We start from the raw sequence: 25,323 nt of genomic DNA, 5'->3' as shown, positions 1-25,323 counted from the left end.
CCGAAAAGAAAGAAGAAGAAGGCGGAGAAGTTGATCTTTCAAAATATTATTAGTTTAAGCGAGGACAAGAGAAACCAAAGATTTTTAGTCAAAAATTTGTCTAGCCAATTTAAAGAATGAAAGACTTTTAGCTAAGTGCAACTTCATTAGCTATATTTGTAGTGCTTTTAAAACATTAGGTTCGTTTTAGATTAAGTAGATAAATAAATAAATTTGTATTTCTATAACAACAACAACAGATTGTAACTTTCACTTCTCTCGGCAGACCGGGTACCCTAAAATGAAACATACAGGTCTTATATATCTCCTCCAAGATATGGTATATTCGAGGAGAGGCAAATTGTTTTTACTTTCCAAATAGTTTTATATACACATCACTATACATGTAAAGTATTCTTCGCAACCTTCTATAGACTCGCAGAAATTCACTCATGTTTGATTTCGGTTCTATATTTACTGAAACTAGCTTTATATGAGACCCAAACAATTCAAGTTTTGTCGCGTGTGCCTTGCTATATAATGTTCTAGTGATTCTTCATAGTTCGCCAAGTTCCATGTTCAACCACAACGATTGAGACATAGAAAAAGGATCTCTTCCAAATCATCCACGGTTCTATTGAACACTTCATCTGTTTCTATGTTTTCAACAGTTGTTAGCTGAGAGTTTGTTAGTTCAGTGTTCGTGCCCAATTTGTTCTTCTCGGATTTATATAAGGGGTTTGGAAAACTCCATGAAAACTTCTGAGTGTCTTAGAATTGTATATTCATATGATCCGAAAAGGAATTGAAGAGAGTTAGATCAATGACTTTCTCTTTATCTCTAATTATACCCTACACCACTATGTGGAAAGGGTATTATAAGTTTGTTTTGGTAAAAATTCATGTAACACCGCGAAATATTCGTCGGAGACCCCCAATGTTGTATACCAATTTTCATATCTCGACGAGATAAAACGATTTTGAGATGTGTGTCCGTCCGTCTGTCCATTATAAATTGTAATCAAACTGCAGGCCTCAATTATGGACCGATCGTCACGAAATTTTGTATGGAGGTCGGGTTCAGACCAGAATAGATCCCTATTTTATTGGTGATGATCGTGAAATATTTAGCCGGTGAAATGGACCAATTTTTTTTCAATTCAAAATTTATTGAGTCTTCATTTTAAATTCATACGAAGTTTGAATAAGTACAATGTATAAAGGCAACTTAAACCTATTATGTGTTGATTTAATAACAATACTTGTTGCAAATAATCAGTTTCAGACTTATATAATAATTTGTGTAGCACATAATAAAATGTGTAAATATGTTTAAATCGAGCTTGCTCCCGGCCCTTTTATATTTTGAGAGCTTGTCTCATTTTATTTTCTCTTAATACTAAACCTAACCTATACTTAATCTATTATTTATTTAACCCCCCAAAACTAATCAAATATACCACCTCCCCGACAGAATATTTAAAAAAATAAATACTCTGGACGGGGAGGTGGTGTACATGACTAGTTCATCCCCTGTGAATTCCAGGTGATGCACGAATAAAAAAGTCTGGACACTGAACTGAAGCCAAATCCATTCTTAAATCTATTCCGAAAGAGGAAATGTAATTGGTGTTCGACCAGTTAAAATTAGCTTGGTCTCTAATAGAACAAGCGTTTTTCAAACAATTATGTTTACAATTCTGCCGGTATTAAGCCCTTATCTGTGTACTCATTGCAGCTAGTTAAAACTTATACCAATAGGCTTCTTAGTCATTCTAACTCTTTAATCCAGAGTGAAATGGACCAAAAACACATTTTTATTCAATTTTCAATAGTCCGATCAACGCGAAATTTTAAATAAAGTAAGAGTGTATGGCAAAGAAGAAGCTTGCAATATGAGATGGTGATCAGATACTATTTAGAGGGTTAAATGGACCACAACTTTTGTGTGAAAATTGTGAAAATTTTTAATATACAGCTTATATCTTTATTCCTGGAAGATACATTCCGGGCAAGTAAGTTTTACTTGGAAGACAATCTTTTGGCCTTTCCATTGATGTCAATTATGTTGATGTACATGATCAGATAACAGAGTTACAGCCTAATATACCCAGTTTTTTTGTTTGTAGTGTAATAATACACACGCTAGAGGTCACAATTAGAACTCAATAGTCACGAAATTTTGCACGAGGTAAAACTTTAGGTCGACGAAGGTGCCTACAATTTTGGATGATGATCTGATATTATTTAGCGGGTGAAATGGACCATTACTTTTGTATAAAAAATATAAACATTTTATATTTGGCCCATATTTTAATTTCTGGAGGGCATATACCGCCAAAGTAGCATACATATGAAAAAAGAACGACTGACCTTTCCACTGATACAAATTGCAATAATGAGTTTGGTAGATAAGGGTGATACTGCCTAATATAAAGTGGGTTCCACATTTTCCTCCTATGCTATAATTGTCTCTATCATGACAGAGAAATTCCCAGTTTGTGCATTATTGCGAATTACGTGGAGCCCAGTCGTATAAATTGTCCAATTGGATTTTTTATACTTCTCGCACCTGTTCAACAGAAGGGTAGTAACTAAAAATTTTAACTTTTTATTAAGAAAATGAATTACCCTACTTACTGTAAAAATCTGGCATCTCTTTGTCTATTCTTTCGTCAAAAATACCGGTATTTCACTTTTCATACTACTACTTATGTACTAACAGTTTTTGTCTCTACTGAAAAATAGAAAAGTTGGAGTTACTACCTTTTTGTTGAACAGGTGCGATATATTGCTTCGCCACGTTTTTTTTTTTTTTTTTTTTTTGTTCAAAATGTACTCGGTGTCGCTACCGTTAAAGTTTTTTTGAAATATTAAGTTTTGTGAAGATGAAGGCACCCACTGACCTCCTCCTGGCGTATAATTTTGGGATTTATACATACAACAATTTACCGCCAAGGCCGAACGGCTTGCCCTAAGACACCACTTGTAAAGAAGTTTTACATGGCAAAAATACTCAGGAAATGTCGTCAACATTACTAAGGGGTATTTTGCCACCTTTGATCGATTCCCCGACCAGGTTACTTCAAACGGTGGGAAAATACACCTCAGTAATGTTGGCGACATTTTCTGAGTATTTCAGTCATGTAAAAGTTCTCTACAAGTGGTGGCTTAGGGCATGCCGTTCGGACTCGTCGATAAACTGTAGGTCCCCATATCAGGAAATATGAATCGGGGTGTACTCATTGATATGACAGAAGTCTCCCTTGTCCCTCATGGGATGTTTGTGGAACAATTATTATATTATTATTTAAGCTTGATGTGATAAGGTGGCAGAATCCACAAAGTTATTTCTTACAATAAGTTTATTTGTTCTATAAATGAATTTTGATTTGCTGAAAGCTAATTCCCAGAGGTAGTGGTGTAGGGTATCACATGGTCTGCCCCGTCCGACTAGGTTTTCACGATTTTGCTTGGAAACCGCAAGTCCTATCGAAATAGGACTTAAGAAAATATTGTAGCTATGAAAATTCTCTATAAGATTGACCTCTATGATAATATCATAAGTTCTACCGTAATAGAGATATAGAAGTTCAAATTGAGACAATGCATTGGCTGTATAGTCTCCTTATAAAACAAGGTCATGACTGCAATTTTCCAACTTATACTTACATATCTCAAAAATGGTACAACCTAGGAACAACTTACGAATTTTCACAGCTATAAGATTTTCTCTAGTCCCATTTCGAAAAGACTTACCGTTTGCAAGCAAATCGTGAAAACCTAACAAAAAAACTGAAAATGTGACATGAACTTCTATATCTCAAACACGGTAAAAACTACGAAAACATCGTAAAGGACAATCATGGAGAGAATTTTCACAGCTACAAAATTTTCCTAAGCCCCATTTCGATAGGAATTGCGGTTTCCAAGCAAAATCGCGAAAACCTAAAATAAACCTAAAAATGTGAACATTGTCCGCGATTTATTTAAAAATCCCCTACAGCGATTTTTTCTTGTTTTTGGATTTTTCTCATCAATGAACATTGTAGTTTGAATTGAAGTAAAATGGAACGATTAGTTTCCTTTCGTTTATGAAGAAAACTAAATACCAAATTTCAACAAGTTGGGTAAAATGATGTGGCTAACCTTCAAAATACCGAAATTCGGGAGGTACCATTCCATGGGGGCTATATAAAAACGTCGATCTTTACCTACAAATTTCTGGTGGAAAGTGTTTAGACTTAAAGAAGACTAAATACCAAATTTCCGATATTTCGGTAAAACCTTCAAAATACCGAAAATCAAAAGGTATGCTTCTATGGGGGATACAGGAACCCGCGGGCCTATACTCATAATTCTCTTCTGGAATATTTTATAACCCCATAAAAGACTAAATAACAAATTTCAGAATTTTGGTGGGATATTGACGTCAGAATTGCGAAAATCGGGAAGTACCGTTCTATGGGGGCTATATCGAAACGTGGACCTATACCCACGAATTTCATTCAGAAATGCTTTTACCTTTAACAAACCTTAAAACCAAATTTCAGCCATTTCGGTGGGTTGCTGTGGCCACAACCTTTAAAATACCGAAAATCGGGAGGTACCGTTATGTGGGGGCTATATGAAGGCATGAACCTATAAATATAAATTTCTGGGAGAAAGTTTTATACCTCCAACGAAGACAAGGAGCCAGCCCTTTCCGTGTGATAATGAGGCTAAAACCTTCAAAATACCGAAACTCGAGTGGTGCCGCTCTATGGGGGCTATATCAAAACGTCGACCGATATAGCCCATTTGCAATACCAAACATCCTAGGAGTAAAAGAAAATTCTATACCAAATTGCAAAGCTCTATCTTAAAATTGCGAGCTGTATCTTGATTTTAACAGACGGACAGACGAACATAGTTATAACGACTTGGAATTTTACCCTGATCAAGAATATATATACTTTTTAGGGTCTCCGATGAATATTTCGATGTGTTACAAACGGAATGACAAATTTAATTATAGCCGTGGACCTATACCGACAAATTTCTGGGGGAAAGTTTTGTACCCCCAACGAAGGCTAAGAAGCAAATTTCAGCCATTTCGGTGTGATAATCTATTTCGGTGTGATAATGTATAGTGTTAGTTAGCTGATTCATACAGTTTATCAACTTGTCGTCCCGTAAATCGCTTGTAAATTTCCGGCTCATGCTGGCTTAATATACCCTCACCATATGACGAAGAACATATTAATGTTGTCTTTTCATTTGAAATGATTCGAAATATTTGCCAAACACCCTATAAAGTATATCCAATGCTTTACATAAATGTAATCTTCTGATAACACAATTTATTATCTTTCATCGCCACTTATTTAATCGAATTTACTTTAATGGTAATTTGGTTATGGTTGAAGAAGCTACCACAAACTTCAAAATATGTGTTAAATTGTTTTGTTTTGGTTATCTCTGCTACATATTGCCATGCCTCATTGAATTCCTGAAGTTTTATGGGCCAACACATTAGGCCAGAGTGTTAAAACTCAAATCCATTCATCACTAAATGATTTTCGTTTTCTTTTTCGTACTTTGTTTTCGATTTCAAATGTAATTGCAAACTAATAAAGTGGGCTACCTGCGGCTTAAGTAATAGCAATAAAACAAAACCAAAACAATTATTTCAAACGTAAAAACAAACAAAACAAATTGTTAAAGCTGTGAAAAAATGTTTTATTTTTCAATTCTTTTATTTTTGTGGTATTTTTCAACGTTTCTTTAAATTCAGCCGCTAAAGAATGAATGGTCAGTTGTTAGAGAGATGGACAGACATTTCGTGTTGCTATGGTTTGAATACAACAGTGTACGAGTACGTTTTTTTGTTTCAACAAATTATGGCTTTTTGAATTTGCCTTATAGGCAGTTGTGTTTGTTGTTGTTGGTAGGTTGGTTGGTTATATTAGCCACAATTACCCCCATTAAATTTGTGGCTAACAATTTCTTGAGTTTGTGTTTTAGTTATGACCATTATTATACAATAACTTAGCTCCACTGCATGGTCAGATTACATTTGGATTTCATAAAGGTTGTTTGTTTAGTTGTTGTTGTTTGGTCAGCAACTTCAGACAGATCACTTGGCAGTGGCTAATAACTTAATTTGTTGATCACCAATTGCCCCAAGAGTTTAAAAACGTATCATTTTTGCAAAGTGTCTGAGGTAGGCGCACATGAGCAGTTTTAAGAATTTATTTGCCTGTCTAGAGATGGAGAGCTTAGTTTAATGGCAAATAATGGTGTGCGCTTATTTTTTGGGTAAAGGTGTGATAATCTATGTTCTTTAGCACCTTGTTGAAAGTAGCCAGCCATTACCGTTGTTGTTGTTGCTAAAGTTTTTCTTTTTTCCTTCGACGCCCAGTATTTTATAGCCATGAACATTCTATTTAGTTGCATGGCATAACTAACGAACTTTTTTAGCATTGATTTATTTTAGGCACAGGTGTTGAACCACTCATTTGGAAGAGAATGTAGTCTCTAGCGCCGTCAATTTGTCTAATTGAAAAAAGTATTGTAGAGATTGTTATTAATCATATAGAAGCCTATAGTTTATCACCCAAATTCAAATGTGAATTATTGTTGTCACATTGTTAGCGACATAATTGGTCCATTACGGTACTGTATATATTGTAAACTATAGTGGGTTGACGGAATCGAAAATGTAATACTTTGCATCATTAGACTCTTACATACGTGAAACAATGCAAAAAAAAAACAAGTAAAAAAGTATCAGTCGACTTTGCCGACAGAGATATACCCTCAGCCTATGTGATTTGAAACTTTTATCTACGGACAGATGGAATGTATTTAATGGATCTTATTTTGAGAGTCATATCTTTTTGATAGATATCGCACCCACTAGTCATTACAGTGTGTCATCATATAACTTTTGGACCAGTATGCCAGGAAGCATGGGCTGTAAACAGGACCACAACGAACAGCATCGGTATACATTTCCAGAGAATCTTCAAACAGATCCTAAACTACACTTAGAATAAAATGTTGAACTTTTGTGGAGGAAGTACCCTAAGGAGAGGACCGATATGGGCCATGTTAGAAGTTAAACTTGGACAAAATATTAGGGGATCCAAAGTTTGGACCAAATTCGTTGCTCCAAATTGGAGGGAAGCACCGGAAGTTGTGGACCGGTATTGCCCACCTTCGAACTGTAATATTCGAAACTGATAATATTCGAATCAGATCTATATCTGGTAAACATATTAGGATGTGTAAAGTACGGACCAAACCGGTCACTACCTCCTTCGCGCGAACAATTTTTTCGAACATTTTTAAAATTTTGTGGAGGATGTACCTGTGGACCGATATGGCTTATCTTCGAACTTAAACTAAGTTTGGAACAAATATTACGAAGGCCAAATTGTGGACCGAATCGGCAGATCCGTTCGAGAGTTGTCCTGTGCTCCAATCACTAGGATAACTCTCTGCACCTTTCAGGCTATTTTCTCAGGAAGTATGGGCTTGCCCCTGATGAAACTTGTTGCGTCATATGGGGGGCAGTGAATACAAGTTGTTACAACAAAAATCAAAGCCATTCGAGAGCAAGTCCTAAACTGAACTTTTCCGAAATTTTATGTGGGAGGTACCCGAAGGAGTGGACCGATTGAGTCCATACTGGAATCTCATCTAACTCTGAAAGATATTTCACTATGTGCAAAGTATGGACCAAATTGGTTACTCTCTTCAAGAGTTGTCGTGCGCACAAATTTTCCGAACATTTTCGAACTTTTGTGGGGGAGGTACCGGAAGGAGTGGACCAATATATCCCATTTGCGAACCTAAACAAAGTTTGGAACAAATATTACTACTTACTTACTTAGCTGGCCCACTGCTGAACATTTGTTCCATAAGCCGAACTAAGAAAACAACTTCAATTCTCTCTGTTTGCTGCTTCGCTTTCTGGAATACCGCGCCTTTTCATCTCTTCATCCACTTGTTTGCTCCATCTAAGCTTAGGTCTGCCAATTCTGCGTGCACCGCCATGTGGCACGTGTTTATACGCACTTTTAGCGGGTTCATAATCACTTGGTTCATACGACGTCGATATTCACCGTCAACGCAGATTGGTCCATAGATCTTTCGAAGAATTTTCTCTCAAACACACCAAGCACTGCCTTGTTTGCTTGCGCAAGTACCCAGGCTTCGGAACCATACATCAGCACGGGTATTATCAGTGTTTGTAAAGCGTTGTGTTTGTTTGACGAGATGTGGCTTTGTTGTTAAACTGCTTACTTAAGCCAAAGTAGCATCTATTGGGCAATATAATTCTTCTTTTTATTTAACAACTGGTTGTTGGTTGTGTTTGCGGCGGTGCCGAGGTAGACGAAGTCTTTTACTACATCAAAATTATAGGAACTAACGTCAACATTTGGTCCGATCTCTATGGACGCATTGCGCTTCGACATCATCAACTTGGCCTTCTCGCCGTTTACCGCCAGACCCACATAAGCAGATTCCCTTTCGACTTTTGCAAAGGTATCAGTTACTTCCTTTGCCGATCGACCCATGATATAAATGGCATCGCCATAAGCAAGTAACATATGGCTGTTCGTATATATCGCGCCACTTCTTTTGACCTTCGCATCTCGTATAACCTTTTCCAGCAGAATATTGAATAAGTCACACGAGAGGCCGTCTCCTTGCCTGAAACCTCTTTTGGTACTAAACTCTTCGGTGAGGTTCTTTCCTATTTTAACTGAGAACCGAGTATCAGTTAGTGTCATGCCACAAAGCCGAATGAGCTTTACAGGGATACCAAAAGAAACGACTTGGAATACCTTTGAACCCAGGGGGATCTCGAAGGTTGCTTTGTAGTCGACAAAATATGAAAGGTGTCGATCTGCATTTCTTGGATCTTTTCCAGGATTTGTCTCAAGGTAAATATCTGGTCAATGGTGGGTTTACGAGGTCTAAAGCCGCCATACCAATGTCCAATTATTTGACCATCGGCTTTATTCGTTCGAATAATATACCTGACAATATCTTGTAGGCAATAGGGAGAAGACTTATGCCCCTATTGTTAGAGCACACAGTCTTATCTCCTTTCTTGTGGTTACAATCATCGTGTACTAGCTCTTCCTGCGAGATGGTGCTAACTAGCTGATGAATACACCTTATCAGCGTGACGCCTCCAGTTTTGAACAGCTCGGCTGGTAAGCCATCGGCCAAAATATTACGAAAGCTAAATTTTGGACCGATTCGGTTGATCCGTTAAAAAATTATCTTGCGCTCCAGCTAGACAGACGGACGGACAAATTGTCTGAGACGGATTTCGTCCAAACCTACTTGGGATCTAGAACCATTATTTCGATGAGGTACATTTTGCCCGTATATAATAAATGCTGAGGGAATAAAAATGGTTCAAATGATCCTCGAACAGTCCACTTGTCCGACATGTACTTTCTTGAAACTTGATATACGTCATTTTGCGATGTGGAAAGTGACCAGGCTGCTTCTATTGGTTGTAACCACAAATCTACTGGTGTTAGCGAAATAGGTTTGGAAGGGCAGTTAAATAGGTGCAGTTTTTCGCGCGTGCTCATACCGCATGTTGGGCAGATGTTTTGCACGGTGTCATCAATACTTGCCCTATAGGAATTTAGACGGCTGCACCATCCCGCATGTTGTTGAACCTACTCTGATTTGCGTACGGTCTTCAGCTGCGATATGGGGAATGTACGCCGAGGACCGTATTCACACCATACTTGTATATGGCTTCCTTCATTGGACTCTCTCTCTCTCTCTCTAGAGCATGAAGATCCCTACTAACAGACACGGGTGGGGGAGTCATATCTACCACACGATGAACTCACGGTAAAACCCGTTCAAGTATTGAAACGAGACCTTGTCATTATGTTCCGAACTTGAAAAATCTTTCACTCATCATTCAGATGGTCCACGGTTTACATAAGGAGGCATAGTGTTTCAGTTCTTAGGGTGACGATCTGACAGTTTTGAATATTTCCTATAGCTGACCACACTGGCGCCGCATATCTTACCACAGACCGCGTTATATGTGGTCAAGAACGTTGTTTTCAGTAACCCACGCTTTGCCGACTAGGAACTGGAGAACCTTGTTCCTACATCTCTGCTTGTAGCAGATAGCTAGAGATATGCGCGTGTCATGATCGTGACACTAAACAACAACTACGACTAACAACTAATCACTTTAATTGTTGCTGTTTAGTGTCGCGATAGTGGCACGACTCCATCTGCAGCATGTGAGGCGAAGTGAACACACTGTCAAGAATCTTTCGGTAGTAATTGGTCGGGATTATATTGTCATCTAATAACCTGGCGTTCACACACAGCCAATTTTGGGCAGACAGTAGCAAAGTTACAAACCATTTTCACAAACCATTTTCACAAATACATTTATACTTTTGGAAAAAGGTTTGTATTTTTGCTATTGTCTGTCCCAAACTGTCGATTATAAACGCCGGGTAAGACATTCAACTCCATGCTCATCTCTGCAGTACATGTGTTGAATAGAATGGTCGTAGACATAGTGGCAGATATTTTGATATTCCTCGCGTCGACATGGTAAGATCGAGTTCAACCTTTCACGAATGACATCAGGGAAGGTACCTGACGCCAAGATCGTACAATTATCCGCATACGTTATGATCTCAATACCACCTGGAGGGGGTGGAATACCGAAAAGGTAGGGGTTAAATAGTTCCGGAGAGTTGAGTCCTCGGCTAATATGTGCGGAGATGGCATGCAGCTCTTTCTGGTGCTGTGATGCTCACGGAAACTATGCTTCTATTGCTGGAGAGGAATCTTTGCTACAGGCGACAAAGGCGAAATCCGTCAGTACGATTCGCCTTTGCTGACATCCTTGCCTGCCTTCAGTAGTTTGAGCATTCTGCTAATTTTCACGACATGAGGTGGGCTGCTAGCAAAAAATTAAGAACTTTCGTAAGACACTCAACTTCCTGCTCATCCACCTGTTTCACAATTACTTTGAAGATACTGTCAAGGCCTAACGCTTTTTATACCCTCCATGTGGAGGGTATAATTAAATTTGTCATTCCGTTTGTAATACATCGAAATATTCGTCGGAGACCCTATAAAGCATATATATTATTGATCAGCATAAAATTCTATGTCGATTTAAACATGTCCGTCTGTCCGTCTGTCAGTTGAAATCAAGATACAGCTCGCAATTTAAAAGATAGAGAGTCAATATTTGGTACAGAAGTTTTTATTACTTGCAGGATGGTTGGTATTGAAAATGGGATATATCGGTCAACGTTTTGATATAGCCCCCATAGAACGGTACCTCCCGATTTTCGGTATTTTGCAGGTTTTAGCTTCATTATCCTACCAAAATGGCTGAAATTTGGTAAGTAGTCTTCTTTAGGGATAGAAAACTTTCCCCCAGAATTTTGTCGGTATCGATCCACACCTTCATATAGTCCCCATAGAACGGTACCTCCCGATTTTCGGTATTTTGCAGGTTTTAGCTTCATTATCCTACCAAAATGGCTGAAATTTGGTACGTAGTTTTCTTTGGGGGTACAAAACTTTCCCCTAGAATTTTGTCGGCATCGGTCTACACCTTCATATAGCCCCCATAGAACGGTACCTCCCGATATTCGGAATTTTGAAGATTTTAGCTTCATTATCACACCGAAATGGCTGAAATTTGGTACTTAGTCCACGTTAGTGGTATAAAACTTTCCCTCAGAACTTTGTCGGTATGGGTCCATGCCTTCATATAGCCCCCATAGAACGGTACCTCCCGATTTTCGGTAGTTTGGACGTTGTGGCCTCAATATTCCACCGAAATGGCTGAAATTTAGTATTTAGACTTCTTTGGGGGTACTCAAACTTCCCCTTTAAATTTGTCGGTATAGGTTCACTTCTTCATATAGCCCCCATGGAAAGTACCTCCCGATTTTCCGTATTTTTGAGGTTGTGGCTTCAATATTGCACCAAAATGGCTGAAATTTGGTATTTAGTCTTCAATGTGATATAAAACAGTTCGCCAGAAATTTGTCTGTGCAGGTCCACGCTTTCATATTGCCCCATTTCCGACTAAAATTCGTCTACGTTTCGATATAGCCCTCATAGAACGGTACCTCCCGATTTTCGTATTACTGAAGATTGTGACGTCAATATCCCACCGAAATGGCTGAAATTCGTTATTTAGTCTTCCAAGAGTTATAAAATATTCCAGAAGAGTATTATCAGTATAGGTCAACGTCTTCCTATATCCGCATAGAAGCGTATTTTTTATTTTCGATATTTTTTAAGTTTTAGCCACAATCTCTTACCGAAATATAGGAAATTTGGTATTTAGTCTTCTTTGAGTCTAAAAACTTTCCGTCAGAAATTTGTCGGTATAGGTCGATGTTTTGAAATAGTCCCCATAGAACGGTGCCTCACATTGTTTTACCGAAATTGCTAAAATTTAGTATTAAGTCTTCTTCATACACGAAATGAAACTAATTATTCAATTTATCTCAATACAACTTGTGGTGGAGGGTATAAAAAGTTCGGCCCGGCCGAACTTAACTCCGTTCTTGCTTGTTACTTAATTGTATGGATCTTTCATCTTATCGGCCAGAGCGATCGGAAAAAATATATGTAGTTCCATTCTTCTCTGTGGAAATACATAAATACATATATCGCACTATCCACAAATTCTATTTTATATTGTTTTAAAATTTTATGTTGATATCGAAATTTATATTTAAATAATTTGAAATAATAAAATCCAAAAAATAGTAAATAACTAATTCAAAAATTCCATTAACAATGACCTTGAGACGAACAACCAGCAAGTTTCAGCAATACTGAGGGGTCAATGCAATAACAAATTATTTATTACACAAACTTATACACAATTGCATGTATGTCAAAGTATTTTCTATATTTACATACACAATTTTAGATGTACGGGTACTTCTATATAATATGTTAGCTTAAATAAGTTCTTTACAACAACAAAATGCCAAAACCAAATATTCGGTTGTTTTTATGTCTGTATGTATGAATATTAGGTCGGGGCGATTTGAAAACATTAGAGGGCTCTTCGCGTTTCGGTTTCCTGGGATTGTACTGAGCAAAAAAGTCCACTAGACCATATGTTTATGGTGAAAATCGAGCCTCCCGATTTTGACTTAAATTTGTTTATCCACGTTTTTTGGATATTTTGGAGTAATACAGTTTCACTAAATCCTTATATACACGCAGAGAAGTGGTATTGTAGGAGCAATCATATTCTAAGAACAAAATAGTGTTTTTTTAAAAAAAAACTCTGAAAATATATATTGTTGAAGCAACAATATATTTTGTGCCATTAAGTTTCCTGACACAGAATATATAGTTGAAATATATATTTTGAGATTTTTAAAATACTCTATTTTGTTCTTAAAATATGATTGCTCCTAAAATATCTCTTCTCATATATGCCAAATATCTAAAAAACGTGGATAAAATACTTCAAGTCAAAATCGGGATGCCCGATTTTCACCGTACATATACGGTCTAGTGGACTTTTTTGCTCAGTACAATCCCAGGAATCAGAAACGCATCGCGTCTATTAAGGTTTTTTTTTCCTTTCATACAAATCGCCCCGGTTTAATGTATATATTTGTTGGTCTTTGTAGTTGATCGCAATAAAGGGAATGTTAATGTAAAATTAATTAGTTTTATTTCGTCTTTGTTTTGTGGTCAGTTTGTTATTACTTGGTAGAGGATACCCTACATTACTTTAGACCGTGTGATTAGATATAACATAAATATGTCATATCACGAATACGAGTATGTTCACTTTACTATAACATTTTAATGATATACTACACCACATTGGGGAAAGGGCATTTTAATAAGTGTGTTTTGCCCAAAATCCATGTAACATCGCGAAATATTCGTCATAGATCGCCTGGCCTGAATATTCCCACGCATTTGATCTAAAACGTAAGCAATTTTAAAAAATATTCGATTTTTTGTAATTTTTGATTTTGAGCGAAAACAAGTAAAAAAGTATCTGGCTTTAACAGAGATATACACTCAGCCTATGTGAATTGAAACTTTCATCTACGGATAGATCGAATGTATTTAGGGTCTTTTCAGAATTTTGTGGCCCTTTTTGAACATTTAAACTTGCCGGCAAAAGTTCAAAAGTGTTGCGGAGGAAGTACTTGAAGGAATGGACCGACATAGTCCATTATGACAGTGGATATTTTGGGAGTCATATCTTTTCGATAGATATCGCGCCCACTTGTGGGTCATCGTATAGCTTTTGGACCAGTATGCCAGGAAGCGTGGGCTGTAAACAGGACCACGACGAACAGCATCGGTATACATTTTCAAAGGATCTTCGAACATACCCTAAACTGCACTTAGACACAAATGTTGATCTTTTGTGGAGGAGGTACCCTAAAGAGAGGACCGATATGGCTGATTTTAGAAGTTAAATTAAATTTGGACAAAATATTCGGAGATCAAAAGTTTAGACCAAATTGGTTGCTCCGTTCAAGAGATATCGCGCATACCATTTTTATAAATATTGGTGGGAAGTAATGGAATTTGTGGACCGGTAGTAACGATCTTCGAACTGAAACTAAGTTTGGACAAAATATGTCGAAGGCCAAACATTGGACAAAATCCGTTGATCAGTTAAAGAGTTATCACGCTCTCCAGCCACTACATATGATGCCATAAGGGTTATTTACACCTTTCGTGCGGCTTTCTGAAGAAGTATTGAATTGTCCCTAAAAAAAAACTTTTACCGTCGTAATGGAAGCAACGAGTGCAAGTTTCTACAACAAACATCAAATTGATTCGAGATTCGGTCTTAAAGTGAATGTATGGGAGGTATCCAAAGGAGCGGACAAATATAATCCATATTGGAACCTGAGTGGAACCCACTCGAGAATTATCATGCGCAAAATGTTTTCGAACATTTTTGATCTTTTGTAGAAGGAATGGCCCGATATGGCTTATCTTCGGACTTAAACAAATTTTGGACAAAATTTTACGAAGGCCAAATTTTGGACCGAATCGGTAGATCCGTTCGTTTTCTCAGGAAGTATGGACTTCTCCCTGATGAAACTTGTACCGTCGTATGGAGGGCAGTGAATACAATTTTTTACAACAAAAATCGATTCGAGAGCAGGTCCTAAACTTAACTTTTCCGAAATTTTGTTTGGGAGGTACACGAAGGAGTCGACCGATTGAGTCCATATTTGAACCTTATTTAAGTCTGGTAGAAATTTTACGATGGCAAAGTATGGACCAAATCAGTTACTCCCTTCAAGAGTTATCGTGCGCTCAAATTTTCCGAACATTTTCCAACTTTTGTTGGGGAGGTACCGGAAGGTGTGGACCGATATAACCCATCTTCGAACCTATACTGAGTTTGGACAAAATATTACGAAAGCTGAATTTTGGCCCGAATCAGTTGATCCGTTCAATCGTGCGTCCGTTATCGTGCGCTCCAGCCAGAGAGACAGACGAACGGACATGGTTAAACAACTCCAAATTATTTGAAACGTATTTCGTCCAAACATACTTGGGGTCTAAAACCATTATTTTGATGAAAGTGTATATTAGGGTTATGACTTTTTTACAACCTCATATCCCTGTATAATATTTTGATGAGCTTTTGCCCAAGATTAGATAAAATCTTACTTATAAGGTGATTCGATAAAAAAAGCTCACGCACAAAAAGCTTTTAAAATTTTTATGTACGAGCTTTTTTGAAAATTTGTTGGAATCACTTCAAGCACATACATAACCAAAATGACATAAGTTTTTGTATCTCATCATTTGTGTTGCCATATCATTACATAAATGTATATCATTTTATACCATATACAAATTTATTCCATATGTCATATCAATTAAAAGTGGTTAGTGCGGTACCTTTTATACCCTCCACCATAGGATGGGGGTATATTAAGTTTGTCACTACGTTTGTAACTACTCGAAATAATCATTGTAGACCCCACAAAGTATATATATTCTTGATAAGCGTGCAATTCTACATCGATATAGCCATGTCCGTCCGTCTGTCCGTCTGTGGAAATCACTCTAGCGTCCGAACGGATTGACGTAGGTTGATGAAATTTTGGGAAAATATGTTATATTTATGTAGGACTTTTGGTATTGAAAGCGGGCTATGTAGGTCCACGCTTTCGTATAGCCCCCATACAAAATGACGCGTGACGCGTCGTCGTTTTAAAGAATTTTTAAGATATTTGGCCCATTTTACCACCGAATTGGTTGTAATTCGGTACTTTGTGTCTCCAGAGGCCAAAAAATATTCCCACCAAAGTTGGGTTATATAGGTCCACGTTTTGGTATAGCCCCCATATAAGGCCCCATGTAAAGTACGCGTCATTTTAATATATTTTGAATGTATTAGAGCCATTTGACCACAGAATTGGTTGTAATTTGGTATTTTGTGTCTTCAGAGGCCAGAAAACATTCCTACCAAAGTTGGGTTATATAGGTCCACGTTTTGGTATAGCCCCACATAAGGCCCCTTATAAAGTACGCGTCATTTTAATATATTTTGAATGTATTAGACACATTTGACCAAAGAATCGGTTGTAACTTTGTATTTTGTATTTCCAGAGGCTAAGAAACCTTTCTACCATAAAATGTTTATATAGGTCCACTGGTTGATATAGCACCCATAATACAATATCTCCCGATTTTCGATATTTTGAACGTTTTAGCCTCATTATCACACCGAGATGGCTGAAATTTGGTATTTAGTCTTCTTTAGGCGTATAAAACTTTCCCCCAGAAATGTGTAGGTATAGGTCCACGCCATCATATAGCCCCCATAGAACGGTACCTTCCGAAATTCGGTATTTTGAAGGTTGTGGCCACATTAATCCACCGAAATGGCTGAAATTTGTGGTGGAGGGTATACAAAGTTCGGCCCGACCGAACTTAACGCTTTTCTTACTTGTTTAATATTTAAATGGAATAAAAGTTATTTTTGTTATTAATAGGAAAAATGTTATTCAATCGTGCAACAGGAAATATTTTTTTTAGATTTTTTTTCCATTCCATAGCATTTTTTTCAAAAAAAAATTTTTGAAAGTGGTTTGTGTGTGGCCTTTTTTAATAATTAAATGGAACGAACGTTATTTTTGGCATTAATAGGCAAAAGTTCATTCGTTCTCGATGCAGGAAAATGGTTTTGAGAAAAAATGTCAAAAAGGCATAACCCTACTTTATATACCCTCGTTAGCATAAATGCTGAGGGTATAAAAATGTGGTATAAATTTAATGATATAAGTTACATTCATATTAATTCAGAGATTTTTTAAGTAACATGGTAAGAGTATTTCTTTTCGGCATTTTTACAAGAAGACCTGATTCCAGGAGAGAAAAAGTTATTTATTAACAAGTAAGAACGGCGTTAAGTTCGATTGGGCCGAACTTTTTATGCCCCGCACCACTAACTGTATTGAAGTAAGTACTAAGCTCTTCTTCTACATTAAGGCTTATTCCTTGGAGGAGCAGAATATCTTAACTGATGATAATCAATTTATATCGATAAATTTCTACGTTGCGGTTTTCTACCCATTGAGATTCCAAAATACCATGTTACATCCACTTCAGAAGGAAAATGTAGCAAGCCCATTGAAAGACCTCACATCGTTTTCTTTCCCAAACATATTCTCTGACAACACACAATACCAAATTGCAGCAATCTCGGTTCGAAAATTTAACAAAAAATCCGCGAAATACATAAATCTGACAAAAACCGGTTCATGAGGGCTATACTAAAACCCGGATATACATGAATAGTTTTTTTTGCGAGTAAGTTTTCTATCTTCTGAAAAAACAAAATTTGAATTAACAAGCATTCGGTAGAAAAACGTGACCATAAATCGGGTGGTACCCTTATATGGGGGGCTAAACCGAAACGTGGACCTATATAGCCTGATTTTTTGCAAGGAATACCTGGTACCTATTATAATATTATATACCCCTGGCAAAGACTAAATACGAAATTTCAGTTATTCTGGTAATGTCGCTAAAACATTGAAAATAGAGAAAATCGGAAGTACCGTTCTATGGGGGCTGTATCAAAACGTCGGCATTTACCGAGAAAATTCTGGGGGAACATTTTGTAACTCTAACGAAGACTAAATACCAAATTTTAGTTAGTTTGGGTTGAATAACTTGGCTAAAACTATCAAATTACCAATGATAGGGGTAACGTTATATGGGGCCATATATGAAGTTTTATATGGGATACTGAGACATAACCTTAAAAAAATTCTGGTGCAAAGTTGTATTACCCCAACAAAGACTTTATACCAAATTTTACCCATTTCGGTTGGATATATGGACCATAACTTTCAAAACACTGAAAATCGGGAGCTACCCTTCTACAGGTTCTATATGAAAACATGGTTCTATACCCCCAAATTTCTGGTGCAAAGACTAAATACCAAATACCGCAACACCAATACCTCAACGAAGACCAAAATACCAAATTTCAGCCATTTCGGTGGGATATTGAGGGCACAACATTAAAAATATCGAAAATCTGGAGGTAACATTCTATGGGGATTATATAACAATCTGGACCGATATAGCCCATTTTCAATACCAAACATCCTGGGAGTAATACAAACTTATATACCAAATTATAAAGCTCTATTCAATATATTTCCAATTTTAACTTGATTTCAGCAGAAAGACGGACGGACGGATATTTTTATATCGATAGAAAAATGCCTTAAAGGTCTTAAAAATATACACCAAAACATGGTTTCTGAACGCTTTCACAGCAACTTCTGGCGATTGATGCTATTTTCGGGTTCATAAGCATAGTCGCGTGCTTGTCACCTGGATCCATCTTATAAATGTTTTAAAGCGCCGCGATCGTACAGGGTGGCCCAAAAAGGACTGAAGGGTTAAAAATAACTGTAATTTTTTTGTTTTTATTTTTTATTATTTTTTTATGTTTTTAAATATTTAATTCATGGAAATTTTTACATTTAAGTGTGAAATATAACATCTCTCAAATGGTGTCCATTTTCTTGCAAACAAAAATTGGCTCTTTTAACCGCATTTTCCATTACTGCCGTAGAGTTTCTGGTTCCAAGTTGCTTATTTCTGCGTGAATGTTGTGCTTAATCTCTTGAATTGTTTGGGGTTTATTGATATACACAACTTCTTTCAAATAGCCCCACAAAAAAAGTCTGGAGCGGTCAAATCTGGTGAACGTGGAGGCCAAGCAAAATCACAATTTCTGGTAATTATTCGTTCACCAAAAATGTTATGAAGTAGTTCCATTGTCGCTCTTGCTGTATGCGCAGTTGCTCCATCTTGCTGGAACCATATGTTTTGATTATTCTCAACATGTGGACGCAAAAAATTGTCTATCATAGTCCTATACAGAGCCCCGTTAACCGTTTCTGGGTGACCCTCCACATCTTCGAAAAAATATGGACCGATCATTTTATCAGCCATAACACCGCACCAAACAGTACATCTGGCGGGGTGTAATTCACGCTGATGTAATGCCCTAGGATTGTGAGTGTCCCAAAATCTACAATTTTATTTGTTTACATAGCCATTTAAGTGGAAATGAGCTTCATCGCTCATTATAAGATTGTTTAAAAAGTTATCACTTTCTCTGGGTATTTGACTAAAACGAATAGCATATTGCAGGCGTGACTGATGGTCTTGGGGGAGCAGTTGCTGTGCCACTTGAATTTTATACGGAAACATTTTAAGATCCAGCTTCAAAATTCTTTGCAGGGATGTTCTGGAGATTCCCAATTGAGTACAACGACGACGAGTAGAGACAGATGGATCTTCGTTTACACTCTGCCGTACAGCCTCCACAACTGCTTCATTGCGCACAGATCGACCTCTTCCTCTTCCTGGAAGATCTGACACTCTTCCATGTTCCTCAAAACGGGAGACTAAGTTCCTAATCATGTTGTGACTGGGTGCTGTTCGGACATTAAAATGACGACGATAATTTCGTTGAGTTGTAATAATAGACCATCCAGAAGAATAAAAAAATTCAATGATTTTGACGCGTTAAATAAGATAAAATAAACAAGTAAAAGAGGGCTATAGTCGAACAGGGCCGACCATGTGATACCCTACACCACTTCCCCTGGGCACTAGTTTTCCGCGGAATTTATTTATATGATTGCGAAGTCTCTCTTGTTCCTTCGGGGATGTTGAGGAATCATATTTATGTATGTATGATTGCGACACGTTATATATTATTTTCATTATTTAGTAATTGACAGATACATTTTGGCTACATATATGTAAATACATATTTCTTTAAAAAAATTAAAAATTTGTATTAAGAAAGAAAAAAATAAGGGAATTAAAGGGAATTTCAAATAGCTTTTGTTGACTTTATCCGATTCGATTAATGAAAGAGGTCAATATTTCGAGGTTTTACATTACTTCTAATCAAAGCTAGCATAAAAACTTGAAAACCCCGTAAAGCATCGTAATTTCCATCAAACAGGCTGTAGCTGTGAAAATTCTCTACAAGATTGACCTTTATGACTTTTTCCTTGGTTTTTCCATTTCTGAGATATAGAAGTTGAATGAACTGAATGAACTGACTGTATCGCCTTTATACAAAACAATATCATACACGGTGCGACTTAATTAAATTTAAGTGGAAGGTGCTTACACCTGGGAAGTTTTGCAGATTCTGAATCTACAATCTCCATAGATGAGAAAAAAAACCAAAAAAAAAAATCGACGAAGGGTTTTTAGTTTTTTTTAGGTTTTCAGGATTTTGCTTGCAAACTGAAAGTCCTATCGAAATGGGACTAAAGAAAATTTTGTAGCAGTGAAAATTCTCAATAACATTTTTTTAAATAAAATGTGACTTTTGACCGCGATTTATTTAAAAATCCCTTCGTCGGTTTTTTTATTTTCTCATCTATGGACATTGTAGATTCACAATCTGCAAAAACTTCCCGGGTGCAAATGACAATCTTGTAGAGAATTTTCACAGCTACAACATTTGCTCTAACCCCATTTCAATAAGACTTGCGGTTTCCAAGCAAAATCGTGAAAACCTAGAAACCCTAAAAATGTGAACTTTGACCGCGATTTATTTAAAAACTCGCTTCGTATTTTTTTTTTTTTTTTTTTTTTTTTTGATTTTTCTCATCTATGAACATTGTAGATTCAGAATCTGCAAAACTTCCCAGCTGTAAGCACCATGATTTTAGACAGTAATTTCTTTATCTAATTGCTACATTGATATAATTTGCATCAAGTGAGAGGTCAAGAGTTGGTGGTCAAGTTTAGTTTTCGTAAGTTGTCCGAATATGCCCCAGAATTTAAATTACTGATTAAAAATTAAATTTGAATACTTTTCCCACAAAAGTTATGGTCAATTTTACACGCTAAATACTATCCGATCATTATCAACAATTATAGGCATTATCCTGCACCAAAACTATTACCTCGTGCAAATATTTGTCAGTACTGAACTATAACTGCGATCTTTAGCATGATTAAGGATTCACTTCCCATAATTAAAGCTAAGGGATCCCTGCATATACTAGGCTGTAACTCTGTTATCTGACCTCGTACATCAACATAATTAGCATCAATGGAAAGGTCAAGCGTTCCTCTTCTAAATATAACTTACATTGGTTTAGCATAGTTTCCAGGAATAAAGATACACACAAAAGTTCTGGTCAATTTAACCCGCTAAATATTATCTGATTATCACGTTAAATTGCAAGCTACTTCTCTGTCGTAAACCCAAACCTTACATAAAATTTCGCGCCGATCATTGCGACCTACAGAGCCGCTACAAAATTGGATAAAAATTTGGTTTTTGGTCCATTTCACCCCCTACACATTTTACGATGGTCGCCAAAAACTATAGGGGTCTATTTTGGTCTGAACCTCCATACAAAATTTCGTGAAGATTGGTCCACAATTGCGGCCTGTAACGTGCGTACAATTTTTAATGCACGGACAGACGGACGGACACACATCTCAAAATCGCTTTATCTCGTCAAGGTATGAATTTGGGTATACCCACGAATATTTCTCGGTGTTACATGAATAGTTCGAAAAACAAACTTATAATACCCTTTCCACATTGTGGTGCAGGGTATAAAAATTCTATTGGACATTTAATATGCTAGAGCTCCACGCAATTTGCAATAATGCTGGGAATTTCTCTATCATGATAGAGGCAAATTGGAGACACATTATTGCAATTTGCATCAGGGGAAAGGTCAGTAGTGCTTTTTCCATGGGTAGACTACTTTGCTGGTATATACCCTCCAGAAAGTAAAATATGGACCAAATTTTAAATTTTTATATTTTTCATACAAAAGTAATGGCCCATTTAACGCACTAGATAATACGAGATCGTCATCCAAAATTGTAGGCATGTTCTTCGATCTAAACTCTTACTTCGCGCAAAATCTCGTGACTATTGATCTATAATTGCGACCTCTAGCGTGCTTTTGATTACACTTCAAACAAATAACAGGGTATATTAGGTTGTAACTCTGTTATCTGAGCACGTAAATCAACATAATTGGCATCAATGATAAGGTCAAGAAATGGCATTCCAAATGGTATTTACGCGGGCGGAATGTATCTTCCAGGAATAAATATATAAGCTGTATATTAAAATTTTTCACAATTTTCACACAAAATTTTGGTCCATTTAACCCTTTTAATCTTATCTGATCACAATCTCAAATTGCAAGCTTCTTCTTTGTAATATACTCTTACCTTATTTCAAATTTCGAGGCGATCGGACTATTATTGCGACCTACAGAGCAGCAACAAAATTGGTTAAACATTTTGTTTTTGGTCCATTTCACATGCTAAATATATCGCCAATAACAATAGTTGTCTATTCTGGTCTGAACCCGACCTCCATGCAAAATTTCGTGACGATCGGTCCATAATTGCGGCCTGGAGTTTAATTACAATTTATAATGGACAAAATCGCTTTATCTCGTCGAGATATGAAGATTGGTATACCACATTGGGGGTCTACGACGAATTGGATTGTTGGATATGACAAAAACAATTGCTGTAATTAACAAGAACAATTGTTGGAGTCACAATACTGCATACGGAATCTAACAATATCTTTACAATACATATTTTGCTCCTCGAATATTGTTGGATCAATCATATTTTTTCTCTGCGAGTAGGACAAAAACTGTTCTAGTTTCCCTCGTATAGAGATCTGCTACATATCATCCGTCTGATTCCACATAAAACCCGGATAAATGTATATTTATTTCCATAAAATAACTGTGATATTTGTTATAAGAGAATACTTTTAACATAATTTAGAGTGTTGTAGGGTATAGAAATACTGACCAACTTCGATGTGCTCCTTACTGGTTTTCTATTTTAGTAGTACAAATTATTTTTTTCACTACTCAAAATTGATTTTGTTTTCATTATTAAACAATGAAACTGTTTTTAATTAAATTACACAAAGAAACGTAACAAAAAGAAATAAACAAAAATATTACTTCAAATATTGCACATTTTTACTTCTTTATTAATTGCACAATTATGACGGTGGTAATAAAAATTAACTCAAGCACAAACACGCGATTTGTATTTTGTGTTCGTAAATATGCAACAATAAAGGAAACAATGAATAACCTCACCAACAATAACGCTGCTCGCTGCTAAATATGAAACTTAGAACGACGCAATAAAGTTCTAATTCTAACTTATTATGAAATATTGATCGATTTAGAACCTATAAATACTAAGCAATAGATGGAAATCATTATCAGTTCGGTTCTAAGTTCTTTAACTTCTTTGTATTTCTTTGGAAACGTCGGAATAGAACGGAGTTTTTGTCTTCTCTTTTCTTCGAGTTCTTATTCTAAGTTTAAGTGGTAGAAATGCATAGATTTAGTGTTTTGTTTTTAGTTTCGGCCTTTATTGGTCTTGTCGTGGCGGGATATTCACACGGTGGCGGCAGCAGTTATAGCACAGTTGTCAAACATGAGATACCCATTCATCACCACCATCATCATCAGAAAGATATTAAATATAGTTCTGGTGGTCATTACGACTTGGGTTACTATGGTGGTGGATACCTAGATCACGGACATGGCTATGTTGGTCATCTTGGCAAATTGGATTACTACAAATATCCTAAATATCAATTTGACTATGGTGTTAAGGACCTAAAGACTGGTGACATTAAAAATCAATGGGAACATCGTGATGGTGATGTTGTTAAAGGTAAGAGATTTTGAAAAAATAATAAATAAAATACAAAAAATAATATTTAAATATCTTCAGGTGGATATTCTCTAAAGGAATCCGATGGCACAACTCGTGTTGTTGAATATCATGCTGATGACCATAACGGCTTCAATGCCGTTGTCAAGAAAATCGGTCATGCCCATCATCCAGAAATCTATGCCAAGGATCATCTACATGGTGCTGGCTATGCTTATGCTGGCAATTCATTGGATCAAGGTTATTATCATGGCGGCTATGGTTATGGTCATGGTCACGAACATGGCCATGGTCATGCCAGTAGTTATGTGAATGTTAAGCAATTGTAAAGGACAAAGTTTGCAAATCCCTTTAACTAAGTTGACGATGTTGATGCAATTGAAACTGACTGTGAATACCAATATCAAGTGTAAATCCCCTATTTCCACCACAACCTAAACCAAGTTCCGCCTCCAATAAAATAGATAACCAAATATATATGTACATGTGTATGTATACATATACATCCATGCAACTCATAATGTGTAATTCTAGTTTGTTAAAATAGTTAAAGTTGTTAAAAGCCAAAAAACCAAAAAAATATATAATCCTTAAAAAGGATATTAATGCAGAACAAATCGTGAATTTTTAATTTAAAAGTGATGAGCTCTTCTAACATTTGCAATTTCTACAAATGTATTGACTTTATCGTTATCGAAATGTGGGAATGCATTAATAATGTTTCAAAATATTAGTACGTAAACTTCACTCTGGTATGATCTAATGGTTAGAATATACCAACCAACGATGCACTATAGGTAATTTGCCCTGTTTTTGATGCAAAAAGTCGATTTTGCAACTTTTAATAATAATAATTTTTAAGTTGGCATTGAAAAAATAACATGTCAAAATTTATTAATATGAATGATATTTTTCAAAATAACGTCATTATCGCGGTTCAAATTGCAGTCAAAGTGAGAATTTCGAAGAAGAACTAAAAAAATATATATTGTAAGGCATTTTTCAATGAGTTTAAAATCGCGGAAAAATAAACCAAATACAAATATATGT

The 25,323-nt window shown here is 36.4% G+C and overlaps 1 protein-coding gene across 1 annotated transcript; it reads left to right on the top strand.

The window, feature by feature from the left end:
- Nucleotides 1-23,814: 23,814 nt before the first annotated feature.
- Cpr76Bb (Cuticular protein 76Bb) lies at nt 23,815-24,853 on the top strand. The gene is made up of 2 exons (XM_073980408.1): nt 23,815-24,273; nt 24,334-24,853. Exons 1-2 carry the CDS (start codon nt 23,928-23,930, stop codon nt 24,600-24,602), a joined length of 615 nt encoding a protein of 204 aa, XP_073836509.1. The 5' UTR covers nt 23,815-23,927; the 3' UTR covers nt 24,603-24,853.
- The last annotated feature ends 470 nt before the right edge of the window (nt 24,854-25,323 follow it).

This window comes from Musca autumnalis, unplaced genomic scaffold (genome assembly GCF_047663935.1).
Source record: "Musca autumnalis isolate F117 unplaced genomic scaffold, ASM4766393v1 scaffold_4, whole genome shotgun sequence".
Lineage (NCBI taxonomy): Eukaryota > Metazoa > Arthropoda > Insecta > Diptera > Muscidae > Musca > Musca autumnalis.
This window is presented reverse-complemented; position numbering and strand designations above follow the sequence as displayed.